This window comes from Pogona vitticeps, chromosome 2 (assembly GCF_051106095.1).
Source record: "Pogona vitticeps strain Pit_001003342236 chromosome 2, PviZW2.1, whole genome shotgun sequence".
NCBI lineage: Eukaryota > Metazoa > Chordata > Lepidosauria > Squamata > Agamidae > Pogona > Pogona vitticeps.
In genome coordinates this window covers 3,644,582-3,662,876 of record NC_135784.1, presented here as the reverse complement: position 1 = coordinate 3,662,876, position 18,295 = coordinate 3,644,582, and the positions used below count along the sequence as shown (strand labels likewise).

At 46.4% G+C, this 18,295-nt stretch overlaps 1 protein-coding gene across 2 annotated transcripts; it reads right to left on the bottom strand.

Annotated features, from left to right (window-relative positions):
• Positions 1–2,222: 2,222 nt before the first annotated feature.
• LOC144587204 (uncharacterized) lies at positions 2,223–17,046 on the bottom strand. Of its 2 annotated transcripts, XM_078387011.1 has the most exons (6): positions 16,899–17,046; positions 15,048–15,170; positions 13,705–13,747; positions 13,265–13,329; positions 11,286–11,381; positions 2,223–6,655 (listed from the first exon to the last, which is right to left on the bottom strand). In XM_078387011.1, exons 5-6 carry the CDS (start codon positions 11,356–11,358, stop codon positions 4,746–4,748), a joined length of 1,983 nt encoding a protein of 660 aa, XP_078243137.1. In that variant the 5' UTR covers positions 11,359–11,381; positions 13,265–13,329; positions 13,705–13,747; positions 15,048–15,170; positions 16,899–17,046; the 3' UTR covers positions 2,223–4,745. The 2 variants fall into 2 exon arrangements, with proteins under 2 accessions (XP_078243137.1, XP_078243138.1); XM_078387012.1 differs by having other exon boundaries at positions 13,265–15,170; positions 16,899–16,978.
• Positions 17,047–18,295: the final 1,249 nt, after the last annotated feature.

Sequence of the window (18,295 nt, the reverse complement as noted above, 5' to 3'; positions counted from 1 at the left end):
ACCACTGAAGGGAAACTGCCAACCAAGCAGTTCAAAAGCATGCAAATGCGAGTAGATAAATAGGTGCCACCTCGGTGGGAAGGTAACTGTGTCTAGTTGCACTGGCCACATGAGCACAGAAAATGTCTTCAGACAAAACGCTGGCTCTATGGCTTGGAAACAGGGATGAGCAGCGCCCCCTAGAGTCAGACACAACTGGACTAAATGTCAAGGGGAACCTTTACCTTTACCTTAAGTTTCCCAAAAAGACTATGATGTGTGTGTGTGTGTGCGCGCGCACACACACCACAAGAAGACAATGTCATCCAGGAGACCTCCCAGGGGAGGGGCCCATTTTGCTTTCCTGCTGACCATTCCCTTCTTCTTTCCCAAACCCCTTTTCCACCACCTTGCCTCTCTCCCTCCCTCCCTCGTTCCCCCCAGCCCCCTCTTCCCGGCCCCCCTGCCAGGCCTGCTCCCCACCCAGGGACCCCAAAGCCCCCTCCAGTCGCCCCCAGGCTTTGCCCGGAGAAAGAAATGGAGAGAGCCAGGCTGGTTTCCTCTCATGCTCTCCCTTTTTTTGCACCTCTCAAGGCCGACAGGATCCCACCCTTCCTGGATACATACTCGCACGTTCCTTCCTCCCGTGTCATTCAAGCAGAGGTTTTTTTCATGAAAAAACCCAGAAGATGAGTGGGAGGAGGAAGGATGATGGAAACCTCTCTCTACCGCAATCCTTGATTCACTTGCAGGAGATACGAAGGAGGATCACCCTCACAAACGCTGACATCCGATCCCCCCATCATCATCTCCAAATATCATCCTCTGGGGAGAGGGGGGAGGAGGCCTGTTTTGCAAGATCAATTCTGGTCTGTGCAATGGAGACAGAAAGGGAGGGGGGTGGATCTGCAATCTGGATGGAAAGGAGAAGACCCCTCCCCCCTTTCTCCTCCCTGAGGGAGGGGCAGTTTGCCTTCCTTATTTGAATCCACCCCCCTAGTATTTTGCACCTCTCCCCCATGGCTCACTTCCTTGCAGGTCCTGAGGTGGGAAACTCCGGAGCAGTCTCTCTCTCTCTCTCTCTCTCTCTCTCTCTCTCTCACTCACTCACTCACTCACTCTGTGAGATAAATTGACTCATTCTCTTGAATTGATTCCATTGCGTGCAAAATTTCAGCCTCAGAAACAAAAAAAGTAGAAAAAAATAAAAAGAACACCCAGTCCTGGCTCCAAGAATTAATTAATATTGGCAGGTAAGATATTCTCCTCTGAGGCAAGGAGAATGCACCATTTTTATGCATATACTTGGTCTATCATGCCAATGAGCGGTAAATGCATCAGCTTTACGTATCATGCAAATGAGCAGTAAATAAATTCCTCTCCTCCTTCTCTTCGGCTGTTCAACCAGCTCCCGGCAGGAGCACAGGGCCACCGATTCCCCTCCAGTTCCTTTGGACCATGGCCTGCTGGGTTGCACCTTTCCCATACCCACGTGGGCTACACCACCTCCCTCCCTCCCCTTCCGCTGGGTTGCACGAGGCCAGGCTAAGTCATGCACAATGGGGGGGGGGGGGGTTGAAGGACTTCTGAGAGTATTATCACATCCAGTTTCCAGCCCTAAGCACTAGCAGAGGACACCACCTGCATTTAAATCCTGCATTTATTGAGGCATCAGTGGTTTCAGATGGAGGTTAGGGGCTTGACCAGCCTTGATTGAAACAAGGGCTGTATATAGGTGAAGATCTTTAAAGCCTGAAGGACCATTTCTCCCCGTGTGAGCCTTCCCGGCTCATAAGATCTTCAGAGGAGGCCCTTCTCTTGGTTCCAGTGCCATCAAAGGGGCAGGTACGGCTTCCCTCTAGTTGAGGAAAGCTCACCCTCAGGTGGTTTCATTGGTTATCTCTATTTGGTCCTCCTGCCGACCGCTGGAGATCCGACTCTTCAGGCAGGCTTTTGGTAACTAAATTGGGCAAGACTGAGTCTCTTCTGGAAGCTGTTTATGGGATTCCTTGTTAAACCTCTCAAACATTTACATCTCCATTTAAAAACTGCTATTATATATTTAATTTTTTTTTTATTTTTTGCACTTGTATTGAGTCTTCATCACTTCAGAGGTGCACTGAATGCCATCCCTGGAAGAACGAAGCAAAACAACTGAAGGCTAACACGAGTTCTCAAAACAAAAGAAAACGAAAACTAAAGGTTCTTCCTATTGTTTAGAGACAATAATCACCCCAAGGAAGGAAGAAGCAACCACTTTATTAAAAAGTGCCAGAACCAGAAAGCATGAACAATAAAGTAGCAAAGGGGATAGAAAGATTGACGCTTCCACACCTTCTGCTTAACGGGAGATCCTGGAGAATGCAAGGGAGCGCGATCAGGAATCATCCGTTGCTCAGTGTCTCCCCAGGATCTAGACTTATACTGGGGCTTCCCTTAACAAAGGCATCAAGATCCTTATTATACCTCCAAGACATCTCAGTAATTACATCCCCCGGTTCATTGACCATCTCTTTGTACAGACACAGTTTCTTATGTTTACATATATGCAAAATAATAACAGACCCAAAGAGCTACACATAAAGACATGCCAGAGCCATCCAGCTTTGGGCACTCTTTTCACCAGAGGGTTAACCCTGACATCTGAGACATACCTTTTGGCCATCACAGAGGTATTCTGCAATGACACAACACCGATAAGAGAAACAGACGGACGGACAGGTGCAGCTTCCTTTTGCATTACACTTTCATGAATTGGAGTAAAATATACTGTACTCATTTTCCAGAGAAGCATACACCCCAAACCACTGACCATAATTTACACACATGGAACTAAGAAACAGGATCAGCACCAGATACATTAACAGGTTTATGTTATCCATTAGCTGATGGATAAAAAAAGAGAAAAGGGCCATAATTGAAGGATACAGACCCAAATCTTATAAGTGCAGTGGGTTAATTCACACCAGGGAATGGCTGCTAATTCATGAGTCTCAGTATGCATTTCTCACTGTGCGCCAGTCGAGTGTACAACAGAAAGGTATTCACTAGCAGCAACCTGTCTCTGTGATTTGGGCCACTGTGCTTACTCTGGTGTAAACAAGCAGTAGGCTTCTGGCCATTAGGACCTGGCCTGGGAAGTCTGACTCCATTCAGGACCCTGGAGAGGGACTGCTGTGGGAAATGTCTGTTAAAGGTTGTAGCTGCAGTCTGTTCCAGTGACGTGCACACACTCCTGGCAGAAAGCAGCAGCTGCCGGCAGCCGGAGTAACCCCTTATCCTGCCCTTTTGCTTAGAGGTAGAGCATAAGATCAAAGAGTTACGATTAGGTAACTGGTATCCTTTCTGAATTCTAACAAAATACGTAATCATGCTAAGTAAATAAAAGAGCTCTCAGGACATTGCCTGTAGGCTCCACTGGTTGGGACATCCATGCTGTCGACTCCTTTGTTCTAAGGCAATTAGCCTTCTTTTGTTTGAAAAATTTTGTTTGAAATTATGGAGCCTTATCATCCATATCTACCTTTATGGGAGAGGCTCACTCTAAGTTTTTCTGAATTGCTTTCTTGATTGAATATCAAACCCACCTCTTTGATCTCCCTTATGACTGACCATTGGCAACAAGGAGACGTGTGTTCCCCATCTCCATACCTGGAACCACGCAAAGAATTCATAAGGTTACAAAGCTATTCCTCCACTTATAGAGATAAAACCTGTGTTGCCTTATCCTCCATCTTTCCAAGTCTTCAGGGATTCCCCATTATCACAACAGATCACCTTCTAGGGGGAAAAATAGCACCATCCTTAGAGCTGAGCGACATGACGTGACTCCTTTGCACTGGTCACTAATAATTCTCTTGGTCTCTTCATCATATATGCTGAAAAGTTGCATTCAGAGTTCTGACCCTACTTCTGCCACCTTTTACTTTGGCTTTAGAATTGTCCTTAACAATTTTAACTGTTTCTTCAATCACTCACCTAGGCTTTTCTTTTAACAGCAGGACTCTTCTTATGTTCTTTTGAGTAATGGTCCCTTGAATTTAGCAATGCAAATCTGTTCTTTATTAATACTGTACATGAGAAATTTTATTCAAGTTATATTTTGGCCCTGGGATTCTTTTAATGTTCATTTTCAGCTTTACTCTACGTTTTGAAATTAACAAATCATGTTCAGTAGCAGAGTCTACTCCTGGTCTTGTTCTGGTTCAGAAAACAGTGTTTTCATCTGTTATTTCTAGTTACGCAATCTACTTGATTGGTATACTGTATTGGCCATCAGTCATTCTCCTGTTTTGTTTCTACCTCATAGTCCAAGCTCTCCAGCAATGGTTGGTTCTGCTTTGTCTCCTTCTGTGTTCCAGTCATTTATGATTACGGTTTTATTTACCAAATAAACTCTTTTTCATTCTCTAAAATCAAGGACTGTTTTCTACCCAAAGGTCTTCTCAACTCGAGACACTGCTCTGATACTCAGGATTTCACCTATTTCTTTCATGTGACACCTAGCACATATTAAAGGCTTCCCCCCCTCCCCAGTATGAGTTGCTCGATACTCTTAAAGATACTCTTAAACAGTATTTTTATCTGAAAAACATTTGCCAACTCTAATGGTTTATAGGGTTTCTTTCCAGTATGAATAGTTTTAGGATCGAGCTTTTTCCTATATTTAGAGTACCTGAAAATCTTTTCCCCTTGTTGGGACTGTTGGGTATTTTATTTAAAAAGGATAATTTAAGTGTGAAAGTCTTTCTACATTCTGAGCATTTTCAGACCTTTTTCCATGTGTGGACTCTCTGATGTCTGTTAAGGCCAGAGATCATTCTGAAGCCCCTTCCACACTCTGAGCACTTATAGGGCTTCTCCCCAGTATGAATTCTTTGATGGTTTTCCAGACTTGATTTCCAAGTGAAGCTGTAGCCACAGATGGGGCATTGATAAGGTTTCTGCCCTGTGTGGACTCTTTGATGGTAGCAAAAGTACGATCGGTCTCTGAAGCTCCTGCCACACTCTGAGCATTTGTAGGGCTTCTCTCCTGTGTGGATCATCTGATGTTGCGTCAGCGTTGAGCTCCGGCTGAAACTCCGTCCACACTCGGAGCACTGATAAGGCTTCTCCCCTGTGTGAGTTCTTTGGTGCGTCCTAAGGTTTGAGCTCCGTCTGAAGCTCCTCCCGCACTCCAGGCATTCGAAGGGCTTCTCCCCTGTGTCAGTTATTGGATGCTGTCTAAGGGTGAAGTTCTGGGTGAAAATCCCAGTGGATGCTGAGTGATCATAGGGTTTCTCCTCTCCGTGGAGATGTTGATGTCTTTCGAGACATAATCGCCCACTGAAGCTTTTTCCACAGTCTGAGCCTTTGAAGGGCATCTCCCCTGTGTCAGGTCTTCGGTGGAGATTAAAGAGTGACCTCTCTCTGAAGCTTCTTCTGTACTCTGAGCATTTGTAGGGCTTCTCCCCTAAGAGGAGTCTTTGGTGGATTTTAAGGTATGACCTCTCACCGAACCTCTTTCTACGCACGGAGCATCTGTAAGACCTCATTCCTGTGTGAATGCGTTGATGTCTTCTAAGGGCCAATTCAAATGTGAAAGTCTTTCCACATGGACAGCATTTGAAGGGTTTCTCTCCTGTGTGGATTCTTTGATGGTATTTCAGAGATAATTTCCAAGTGAATGCTTTTCCACATGCGGAACATTTATAAGGCTTCCTCTCTGTGTGGATTCTTTGGTGCACTTTAAGGTACAATTTTGAAGTGAATCTCCTCCCACACTCTGAGGATTTGAACCGCTGCTCCTCTACGGGATTATGTTGATGGATTTTCAGGCCTGAACGCTGACTGGCGCTCCTTCCATACTGTGAACAATCATAGGGCTTCTCTCCGGCATGGAGGACTCTTTGGTGGTCTTCCAAGCTTGTGCTCTGACTGAAGTTCTTCCCACACTCTGAGCATTGATAGGGCTTCTCTCCGGTGTGACTTTTCTCGTGGCGCTTCAGGGATTCTTTCCAAGCGTAGCTCTTCCCACACTCTGAACACCAATAGGGCTTCTCCGCAGTGTGGATTCTTTGGTGGTTGCTAAGTTGGGATCTGCAGCTGAAGCTCTTCCCACACACTGAGCACTTGTAGGGCTTCTCCCCGGTGTGACTTTTCTCGTGGCGCTTCAGGGATTCCTTCCAGATGTAGCTCTTCCCGCACTCGGAGCACCAGTAGGGCTTCTCCACCGTGTGGATTCTTTGATGATCACTGAGTTCTGAGCTGAATCTGAAGCTACTCTCGCACACCGAGCACCGATAGGGCTTCTCCTCTCTGTGAAATCTCTGGTGGTTGCCCAGTTGGGAGTTGAATCGGAACGTCTTCCCACACTCGGAGCACTTGTAGGGCTTCTCCCCGGTGTGGACTCTTTGGTGTTGGGTAAGGGTTGAGCTCCGGCCAAAACTCTTCCCACACTCTGAGCACTTGTAAGGTTTTTCCCCTGTGTGGACTCTTTGGTGCTCTTTCAGGTTGGAGTTCCGCCTGAAGCTCCTCCCACACTCGGAGCATTGATAGGGTTTCATCACTTCCTTTCCATGGTCTAAGTCCTTATCGCTTCCTTCGTCACAGAGGTCAATTAATTTGGGCCTCTGTTCTTTTTCTCCACTTCCCCTTTTCCGCTGCTTACTCCGTTTACTCCTCTCTCGCCCACCACCTGAAACATCAGAAAGTGAAATGCAGCAAGAACAGAATTACCGTATTTTTCTGTGTATGACACACCCATGTATAAGACACCCTCCAATTTTCTAACCCAAAATTCATAAATCAATATTTTAAATATTAGAAAGGAACACATTTTATTTAATAATTAGGCAACATTTACATACCAGTACTACGATATCATGCATCACACTTAGCTGAGCAAATAACTTAATTCAGCCTTGTTTACATAACTGATGACATTCAGTGACATCCATGCACTGTCTACACGCTCTCCTCCAAATCAGCTAACATCAGTTACATAAGGCTTGTGACCGGAGGAAGCCTGTTTGCAGAGACGTTATCAGCAGTTTTGCTCCTGACTGGAGGCGGACTGGTTTGCAGACATGGGCAGCTCCACAATCGTGCAGTTTTCTCCTTACTTCCGTGTATAAGACAAGCCTCAATTTTTAGTCTAACAATTTTAGGGAAAAGTCATGTCTTATACACAGAAAATTATGATATATCGATTAACAGATTCAATAGAATAGTCGTACCATTTTAAAATGAAGATCATATCTAGCTATCAGGTTGTGACCTTAACTTGCTATACTTGGAACTAAATATGGGAATGTTTATGTGAAAGTCACACAATGCGTGAAGTCTGTCTGTCTGTCTGTCTGTCTGTCTGTCTCTCTCTCTCTCACTATCTATCTATCTATCTATCTATCTATCTATCTATCTATCTATCTATCTATCTATCTATCTATCTATCTATCTATCTATCTATCTATCTATCTATCTATCTATCTATATCCTGCTCTCATTACTGCCAAGGCACTACTCTGGGTGGTCGCAACCAAGACAAAGGAGAAAATATAGATGAAAACAGTAAAAGCAAATTGCAGATAACTCTAAAAGCAGATGGCGCAAAACCATCAGGTAAGGATTAAAGCAGACGGAAGGGAAAAGGAACAGGTGATCAGCCAGGTTGTGATAAAGTATAAAAAGATGTGCAGTTTTTAGAGGTTTTTAGAAGTTTCCTTTCCCTTGAGAGACTTATCGAGACTTGATACTTTGTGCTTTGGGGCGCAACCTAATAAAGTTGACTGCTTTCCAGAGCAGCTTTCTGGTCCCTCCTTGGAGATTCAGTTTTGGTGCCACGATTTGGATGGCGGCTGCATGTCGTGAAGAGAGCTCCGCAGTTTGGGGATTCTCTACCAAACAAGCCTACAGCCCGCCAGGGGCCTTTGCCGGATCTCTGTCTACTGCCCATTCACGTATTTGCTGCAGAAGAATCTCAGCAGATCTAGGGAAAGTCTGCTGTGCTTGCAGAGGTTCAAAAAAAAAAAAAAGGTGTCAGACGGATTAAATATTGCTCCCATTTCTTCTTCTTCTTCTTCTAAGCAAATGTCTAGCTAGCCTAACTTTAGGAGCTCAGAATTAGCTCACCCACAAAGCATATCTCAAGATACAATAAGGCAATAATGAAAACATTATCTGCTTTAGCCCCAAGATCTAAAGAACACCTTGTAGCCTTGCTGAGTCCAAAGGGGAAGTAAAAACCACTTAAAGATAAGGACTAAGTCATCATGAGAAGGCAAAGAATGCATGGCTCGGTATTCTCAAAGGCTACAACTGTCCGAAGATGATCGGGGCAAACCCAAGGGCATTGTCTGATGCCGTCTATAGCAACATAACGGTTTCAAAGGATATATGTACGTTTATGTATTTGCTAATTGCGACGTGTTCAGAGGAGAGCGACAAGGATGATCAAGAGGCTGGAAACCAAGCCCTAAAAAGAAAGGCTGAAAGAATTGGCCATGTTTAGCCTTGAGAAAAGAAGGCTGAGGGGTGATATTTGAAAGGTTCTCATACAGAGCAGAGGCAAGATCTGTTCTCAATCACCCCAGAGCGCAGGACATGCAACAATGGGCTCAAGTGAAAGGAAGCCACATTTCGGTTGAATATCAGGAAAAACTTCCTAGCTGTTAGAGCAGTACGACAGTGGAACCAGTAACCTCGGGAGCTGGTGAATGCTCCAACCCTGGAGGCATTCAAGAAAAACTTGGATAATCACCCGGCAGACATGCTTTGATTGTATTCCCCTTCCAACTTCACTTTTCTATAATTCTGTGTAACTTTAAACAAGGATGCTTACAAAGAGACCCATAATTTGTTCTGGGAGTGCCAGCATCTCTTATTCCATTGTTTTTGTAAAGAGCTTTATAAAGAATGTGTGAACCGTTCTAACTGTTGAGCTGCTTGGTTTCAGCCACCGACTGCCAGCACCCTGCCTTATTATGAGGCTCTTTCCCCCCTTTTATTTCTTTCTCTCCAATAAAGCTCTTGCCTTTATTTGCAATAACTTGCACATATGGGCTGTTTTTCTCTTTTTCAAGTCCTTGCCAGAGGAACCAAGAACCTTAAAAAATAAACCCTATTTTTCCATTTACAACAGAAGTATGGGGATGCATTACAGTAGCAGCCAGGTGGGCCACACCAGGACTTAACCTGCAAACTGGCAGAGTCTCATTGATGCAATATTTACACCCTCCAAAAGGCAGACAGGGTGAAAATTAGTGAATGCAAACAAAAGAGCGTCCTCCACTGAATTTATGGATTAGCTTTGTACAACGTTTGTGCAATGTTCTGGATTCAATAATCCTTTGGGAATGGCACCATCAGCAATTGTTATCTTTTATATCCAAGGAATTCTTTATTTTTTAATTTTTAAAAAATTTATATCCCACCTATCTGGTTGGATCAGGTACACTCTAGGCGGCTATGAACATGGTGATGTGAACATGTTTATGAACATGGTGATGTGGAAGTCTATAGATGTGACAGATCACTTTGCCTCTTCCTTGAAGAAAACAGAGGAGGCAACCAGACAAAACTGATGGCTCTTCAGATGCATGCTTGAGATAAACCAGCAAATTACTGATCTTCGAAAATGTTCAGAAATTTTCTCATGGAAATCTCTATTGCTTTTACTGGAGTTTCAAAGTGTGGTGCCCATTAATTAATTAACTAGACTAGACCAACAAGGATTTCCCCCTTCCATGTTATGGTTTTCATTCCCACTGTTATGGATTCCTTATCATTTGTTTCCATTCAAGTGCAAGTGTCACGTTCAACATACCCTCTACGTAGTTCTCTGGAGTGCTGCACAGAGGAAGCCCGGAAGCAAATGGGCAGAAACAGTGGCTTGGCTGCAAGCACCTGATGCAGCTTGGAGGGAACGTTTGTTAGGTTGCTATGCAAGATATCCCTTTCTGGGACAATGCTATTTTACACTGACCTTGTTTTCCCTGTGACAGCTTAAATGGAGAATTCGCTGATTGTCTCGCAGTGACTTTTAGTAAACCATGCTCAAACATCATTTTTGTACATTTTCAATGTACATTTTCAAATTTTTCCCATATACATTTTCAGAATTAAGAACATAAGAACCTAAGAAGAGCCCTGATGGATCAGGCCAAGGGCCCCTTGAGTCCAGCTTCCTGCCTCTCCCAGTGGCCCCACCAGATGCCTCTGGGAACACATGAGACAACGAGATATAATTGTCTCCTGATCCCCCTCTTCCCCTGCATCTGGCCTTTGAAGGTCGCTTCCTTTGAAGCCTGGAGGTTATCCACCCCCATCATGGCTTGTCACCTGCGATGGACTTTTCCTCCAGGAATCGGCCCCATCCCCTTTTCGAGGCATCTAGATGCCAGATGCCATCACCACATTCTGTGGCAAGGGGTTCCACTGACTAACAACATGCTGTATCAGGAAATATTTTCTTTGGCCTGTATCAGGAAATATTTTCTTTCTCTCCCAGCACTGCATTGGAGAGGACTTTCCTTGGTTCTGGTATTGTGTGGGTGGGAAAAGAGCTTCCCTCTCTTCACTTTACCCATCTCCTGCATAATTTTATACATCTATATAATGTCCCCCCTCAGGCACCTTTTCTCTAGACTCAAGAACCCCAAATGCTCCTCCTCAGGGAGGTGCTCCAGCCCACTCATCATTTGAGTTGCTCTCTTCTGCACCTTTTCCAGTTCCAGGGCTGGGTTTCTTTTCTATACCCCCTTAATTATTTTAGTACTCTGTTCACCCAAATATTAAAATCCTGACATCGCCACTACTTCCTGCATCTGAAACTCTGGCTATGACTGGACCCAGCTGAGCAATCCAGAAGGGCACCCTGCTGAAACTGCTGTAGAAGTCCAGCAGAACTGACAGCCAGCTGTGCGTGTCCACCTCCACACATTCCCTCTCTGGCTTCAGCAATCCATGGGGTGGCCACAACAAGGGGAAATTAGTCAGTATTCCTGGATTTGAGAGGTCAACTTCAAACATCCTGGTTGAAAACCACATGGAGGAGCAGAAAGATGGAATGGATGGAACTTATCAATGGCATTATTACCCAAAGCTTTAAAAGTTCGATAAGAACAGAGATAACCTTTCATAGGTAAAACCAGTGTCCTAACTCCACTCAGCTATGGACATTTCAACCTGTTCCTATTTTCACTTTTTCTCAAACGTGTCTTCCAAACTCTGAGTCGTAAAAGTTGAAAAGCATTCAGCATCCTGTTTCAGGACACACACACACACACAGACAAGCCAAAAGCCCCCTTTGAATTTCCACACCTCACCTGGGCAGCCCCCTGCAGACATCTCTGTGTCCAACGAGTCCTGGACAAATGGATCATCTCCTTCTTCCAACATGGAGATGAGGGCAGGCTTGGGAGCTGGGCAGGAGGAAACAGAGGGATTAGCAGCAACCATGGAAACGTAAACTTCCTGCCTCATCAGCATCTTCTCTCTGTAGGTGACCACTAAAGAAGATGGCTAGGCTTCCTCCCGAGAGACCCTCTAGGTTACTTTGTTGAAAACGGCCCACCCCATTCCTGGAGTTGGCAACCAGTGGTCTGGAGCAGGTAGATAGAGAGGGGCAAGCATACGAAGGTGAAGAGTGCAGGTGAAGGTCAAGAAGAAGAACAAAGAATATCCAGCAAAGATCAAAATGAGGTGGTACCATGCTTCAGCAAAGAGAAGGGAATGTCTTGATGCAGATAGGAAGTCAGACAAGACCTCCATTCTCTGCATCAGCAAAATCCAGGGTCTGAAATGTAAAGTCAAAGACACTCCTCTCCACAGAAGCCTACAATGAGTTCACAGTTTATAGGATTGATTAACTGGATAAATAAGCCCCTACCAGTTGGTCTTCCACATGCAGAAGTTTAATCATAACACTTTACTAGGTGAAGGATACCAAGAAAATTTGTTGAAAAAAAACCAGCCATAATTATATCCTTTCTGCTTGAGTGAGCAATACTTAATTTGGTTCTTGTAGGTTTTTCAGCCATGTTCTGGAAGTTTTTCTTCCTAATGTTTTGCCAGTCTCTGTGGCCGGCATCTTCAGAGGACAGGAGCTAGAACTCTGCCCATGTTCTGGTGTAGTGTGTGGGATAGTTGAGTGTAGCTGTGGGATCAGCTTTTTTGTCCTTTTCAGGAGCTTCGGTGATTATGGTGATCAGGTTTTTCTGTTATAGATGTATTGTGAGATATGCTGTGATTAATGACATAGAAAAAAAAAGAAGTCCGATTCTGAGTTTTTCCTTGGCTTGGTGACTTTTTCCAAATGGTAATGAGCATAAGAGGGAATCCGATAGACCGTCTTGATTCCTGACACTACTGTCATCAACATTCAGCTGGACTTTAATGTGCTTGATATTCTCTTTCCTGCTAGCAATGCAGACATGAAATTGCAGGACAATGTTAGGCTAGTTCCTGAGGCTTTTAATCATGGATACTGAACCATGATATCCCACATTCATGAATCAGAGTGTTTTGGTGGGATTGAATTTTTTAAAAATGACATAGCACTGCATTGATTCAGCAGCCTTTTGAGCCTAGTACAATGTGCTATTATATACCTTTTGAAATTCACTAGAATTGTCAGTTTCACTTGGATCCCTTCCAGGTATTCAGATTATGGCAATAAAGAAGTGATGGATTTTCTACCCCTGCCCCCAAGCTGATTTTCTATACCCATATGAATGATGAATGGAGTGAATGATTCCAGATCTATGCGGAAAACAAGCCACAGTTGCGACCCACATCAATCCAAACCACACGCCTCATTTAGATGAACTCCCCTGTTGGTGCCAGCTTGGTCTCTTCGTTATCATGCGTTGATACTTCTGACTTAGCTTTCCACACATTTTACCACACCACAGCCTTTTAAAAAAAAATGCCAAATTTCATATGAGGGATCTGTGGGGGTGCCGAGCCACTTTCCAAGAGACATCAGACCCATTCCTACAAGCAATTTTGCCCCCCCCCCCAAATTCACGTAGTTCTGAGGCAGCAGCTGTTTCAGGATTCACATACAGGTTACAACCCTGATTCTCCTCCCTTTTTTTTTCTACACCAACAGCTTTTTGGGGGAAGAAGGAAAGATTCTCAGAGGAGAAGACAGGGGGCTTCAACACATCCTTGAAGTAGGAAATGTAACCGTGGGCTAGCTCTCCAGGGGACTTTGAACCGTAGACAACTCTGGTTGCATTTGGGTTGCACAATGGCTCCCCGTGGACGGCACTGCACTCTCACCCCCAAAAATCACACTCACCTTTCAATTCTTTTCTTTCTTGAGGTCCTCAGGAACTGTACCAGGTGACCCTCAGAGCACCTCCCCTGCATGAAAAAAAGATGGAAAAGACTCACAGAACAAGCATTTCCAGTCTCCACTTGAACACCCAGGCACACAGCCTCTACACCTCCCAGGTGTCCCCCACCCCAAGCCAGGAGGGATAGCTAACACCTGCCTGATCTTCCTACTAGAACAGAGTGGGTCCCAGACAGGGAGGGACTGGCATGTCCATAGGAAGGAAGACACAGGAGGACAGAGACTGGGAAGCAGGATTGTACTCAGAGAGAGAGAGTGATCCATGGCTCCTTCTCCAACTGGGAGGAGGTAATAGGTAGGATACCCCAAGGCTCAGTCCTGGGGCCCGGTGCTCTTCAACATTTTGATCCAGGACTTGGATAAAGGCTACCGAGGATACTTACCAAATTTGCAGACGACTCAAAATTGGATGACACAGCTCATGCCCTGAAAGACAGAAACAAAAATTCAAAAAGACATTTATAAGCTGGAGCACTGGGTTGGAAATAAAAAAACAGAATGACATTTAACAGGGATAAGTGCAAAGTTCTGCACCTGAGGGGGTGGGGAGCAAACACTTGTTAATTACAAGCACAATAAGAGCCAAGAGAGTGATGCGACTGCAAAAAAAAGGCAAATGCTATTTTTAGGATGTATCAACAGAACTCTAGTCTCCAAATCCCGTGAAGTACTTTGTTGATGTTTAGTCCTTAAGTCATGTCCGACTCTTTGTGACCTCATGGACCAGAGCACGCCGGACCCTCCTGTCTTGCACTGCCTCCCGGAGTTTGGTACCAAATTCATGTTGGTTGCTTCAATGACCCTGTCCAACCATTTCATCCTCTGTCCTCTCCTTCTCCTCCTGCCTTCACTCTTTCCCAACATCAGGGTCTTTTCCAGGGAGTCTTCTCTTCTCAGGAAATGGCCAAAGTATTGGAGCCTCAGCTTCAGGATCTGTCCTTCCAGGGAGCACTCAGGGTTGATTTCCTTTAGTATTGATAGGTTTGTTCTCCTTGCAGTCCAGGGTACTCTCAAGAGTCTCCTCCAGCACCACAATTCAAAAGCATCAATTCTTTGGTGGTCAGCCTTCTTTGTTGGCAAGGTGATGTCTCTGCTTTTGAAGATGCTGTCGAGGTTTGTCATCGCTTTCCTCCCAATAAGCAGGTGTCTTTTAATTTCGTGGCTGCTGTCTCCATCTGCAGTGATCATGGAGCCCAAGAAGGTAAAATCTGTTACTGCCTCCATATCTTCCCCTTCTATTTGCCAGGAGGTGATGGGACCAGTGGCCATGATCTTAGTGTTTTTGATGTTGGGCTTCAGACCATTTCTTATGCTCTCCTCTTTTACCCTCATCCTCTTCTATATGACACTGGTTTGACTTAGTCTAGAATACTCTGTGTGATTTTGGACACAGCTCTTCAAGAAAAATGCCAACAAAATTAGAACAAGTTTATAGGAGGGTGACAAGGGTGATGAGGGGGCTGGAAACCAAGCCTGATGAGGAAAGGCTGAAAGAACTGGGCCTGTTGAGCCTGGAGAAAAGATGACAAAGGGGAGATAGGAAAGGACTCTTCAAATAGGTAGTGCTACAGAGGGAGGGCAGGATCTGTTCTCAATCACCCCAGAGTGCAGGACACTTAATAATGGGCCCAAGTGGCAGGGAGCCAGATTTAGGCTAAGTATCGGGGGGAAATTCTGTGGTACATAGAAATATCAAAGGAAGGCCAAAGGCAGGCAGGATCCTTACCCAGAGGCATCACATGCCCACAATTCTCCAGCAGGACTTTCTCGTAGGGAGTCCTCTGGTCTGGATCCAGGAGATCTCGCTCTGCTCGGAAGACAGGGCCACTTCTGCAAAGGAGAGTGGGCGCTAGAAGGAAGAAAACAGGCAACAGGCCATGCACTTTGGAAAAAAACACACTCAAAAGTTAAAGCACTCTTTCCTCGTCAAATAATGCAAAACATTAAGGCATGTTGTCTTTATTCATTAGTGAATGAATGAATGAATGAATGGCCCCTTTTCCACTAACAGGAACACCACAAACAAGACATCTCTGACTCTCCTTCCTCTTGGGAACGTCACAGAACAGAGTAATGGGCTGAATCAGGGCTCTTGGGAAGGATACTCTGAGGATATGCAGAGCTCCCTCCCACAAGAGAGAGGACTGATCCAAAGCAGCCCCCCCTCAAAAAAAAAATCACATGGCTGAAAAAGACCCAACAGTCCTTTGGTGCATGAGCTTCATTCAGCATAATTTTGGGGGGAAGCAGTTGCCCCCCCTTACTCAGAGGCAAGGCAATAATCCCCCCTGCCCCACTCAGAGAGGGCGAAAGAAAGGGCCACACTTTCTCTTCTGTGCTTCTGAGATGGTTGTCCTCAGTTCCTCAGTGAGTAAGAGACTCCCGCTGCAGAATCGTGGCCGGGTTTGCTTGGATTAAGGGTTTGACCTCAGAGGTGTTCAGAGATAGTGACCCAGAAAGACCAAAGTGGGCTTGGGAGAGACGGTGGCTAGACTGTCAAAACATGGGGAGGGGGCATTAAAAAGTATACCCTCCCCGCAATATCTCAAACCTGCCATCTCAAACCTCCATATAAATCCTGAATCCACAAACCCAGGGGCACTTTTCTCTCTGCCTCTGAAATATGAACATCATGTTCTCTTTTTTCCATAATGCAATGAAACACCAGATCATGAAGAAGTGATTTTTGAAGGCCACAAATCATCGCCACACATTCTGGAGGATTCTGGGACTTGCACTGCGGATACAGTCACAGACTGGGACTCGGGCAATCCGGGTTCAAATCCTGGAGGAGTGAGTTCCATGGGAAACCACTTCTTCCAAACTATCTCGAATAATGGGATCCCTGTTAAGTCAGAACGGGCCTTGAGAGCAGATTAGGAGGGGAGAAGTCCAACAGTCCCTCTTTGCCTGTGCTGTTGAAAAGCTCCTTCTCAGGGAAACTGAGGTCTCTCCTACCCATCTGTTGCAAAAGAGGTGGCGTCACGGGTGGGTGGGTGTCTCTTCCTTCCTCCAGGGGTGGGATCGTGGCCCCTAGACTTCCACCACAGCAGGAAACCGAAAGAAAGACCCGCCTTGCAAGGGGTCTGGGTTGGTTTTTTTTTAAAGGGGACACCGTTTGCTATCTCTGGGAAGGGGGTGAAGGGATGGGCTTTCTCCCAAGGATCCACCTTGAGACGTCGGGAGGAGGAAGGAAACGGGGGGGGGGGTTGGTTCGGAGAGAAGTTCCTTTCCCCTCTCCTTTTACACCCCACTGATGGAAGCTGGTTTAAAGGGAGGGAGGGAGGAAGAAAAGCAAAACCCCCCTCCATCAGATGCTCCTGCCTTGCATGGCCGGTGACATTGAGGGGTGTGTGTGTCCCATGGGATCTTGGCCCTCAGATCCCTCCCTCCCCCCCCCCGCGGAAGCCCAGACACAGAAGTGTCACGCAAGCGGGTCGTGCAAGGCAAACCCACCTGGGTTGCACGGAGGAGCACCGGGTGGCCATCTCCCGAGAACGCCCGGGTCCCTTCCTCCCCCCCCCCAGATCTCTTCTCTGCCCCATCCCCCCATCCCTCCTGCACCCCCCAGTCCCACCTCCTTCAAGCTCCTGATGCGGGAAACTCCCGAGGAGGCCACTTGCCAAGCGCGTTCACCGCAGACCAACCAAAAAAAAAAAAGAAAGAAAGAAAAGCGGGGGGGAGAGGAGATACAATGTTTCCATTTCCGCTTCCGTTTGGAAAATAGCCGGGATGCACCTTCGATCCTTTCGTAGCTCTAGGTTCTGTCCCCCCCCCCCCCCGCTTCTTTCCGAAGGGCCGAGTGTCGGCGGGGAGCCCGAAGTGTCGCGGCCCCGAACACGAGCTGTTTAAAGGGAAAAGGGGACGCGTCTTCTGCCGTTTGCACCCGGCCGGGATAACGCGGGGGGGGGGGAGTTGAACCCGGGGGAGGAAAGGGAGTTAATTGCAAAAAAAAGTAAAAGGGGATAAAAGGAAGGGCTGGGAAAGGGCCTGTTTGTGTTGGGTTTTATCCCCCGGTTTCTTTGGTCCTGCCGCGGAAAGCGCCGCCTTGCGAGTGCTGGCGCAGATAGACTGTGCTGATCCTTCGGAGGAAGCTTTACAGCAAGGCTGAGAGTCGGGGAGGATTGGGGAGGAAAGGCGGCAGCCCTTCCTTCGCTCAAAAGGAAGGGAGACCGAGCGCCCCACGCCAGGCTAGCCTGACCCATTTCTTCCCCTAGAGTTTGAGGGAAGAGTGATGGCGGTGGGAGGCCCTGCCTGCTTGAACTGCCCAGATGTAGGGTCGGGGGGGGGGGGGAGAGGAGAAAGCATGGCAAGCGGAGAATTGGGGAGGGAAGGTGAGGCTTCCTCTGGGGGGTCCCTATTGGGCCAAATCCTGCTTGGTGCCCGGAGCGGAGCTAAGGCTGGGAAAGGAGGCTGGAGGAAGGGCTAGACCCAAAGGCAGTAAGGAGGGAGGGAGAGGAACGTGGCAAGCGAGTGGGGGGGGAGCAGCGCCACAGCCCTATCATGAGCTTTCCCATCACCACTGATCAAATCACACCAACCCTGCGAGGTTGGCCGGGTTGAGGGCAGAGGGCGCAAAGGGAGGCACCCCCAAGGGAAGAAGACATGAGAGAGACCTTCCGTGAGAAGGACCTTCTTCTGGGCCTCTCCACTCCCACTGGAAGAGCCAGACACAAACCCTAGAAAGAGTGTAGCTACACTATGAAAATGATCTGGGAGCCTTGAAACAGAGTTAAAGTCACATGGCAGTCACGTTGTATTTGGGTCGGTGTTTACATCCGGCAAGATTTTGGATCCATCTTTAAGCTGTGTTGTTGGTCCACCTGGGCTTTTGTGGCAATTAAGGCAGTGTCCTGCACCTGCCTGCCAGCAAGGAAGAAGATTTGTTCCTCTTCTGTTTTTCTCTTGTTTTCCTCCATTTTTGTTTGATGTTGCAGTTAGGACACACTCACACAATTACCTCTTTGAAAAGCA

Excerpts from the sequence above, each read along its gene's own strand:
- LOC144587204 (XM_078387011.1), bottom strand. The coding sequence starts at position 11,358 with ATGTTGGAAGAAGGAGATGATCCATTTGTCCAGGACTCGTTGGACACA. Across the intron at positions 6,656-11,285 it reads GTCTGCAGGGGGCTGCCCAG|GTGGTGGGCGAGAGAGGAGT; the intron begins GTGAGGTGTGGA and ends CTGATGTTTCAG.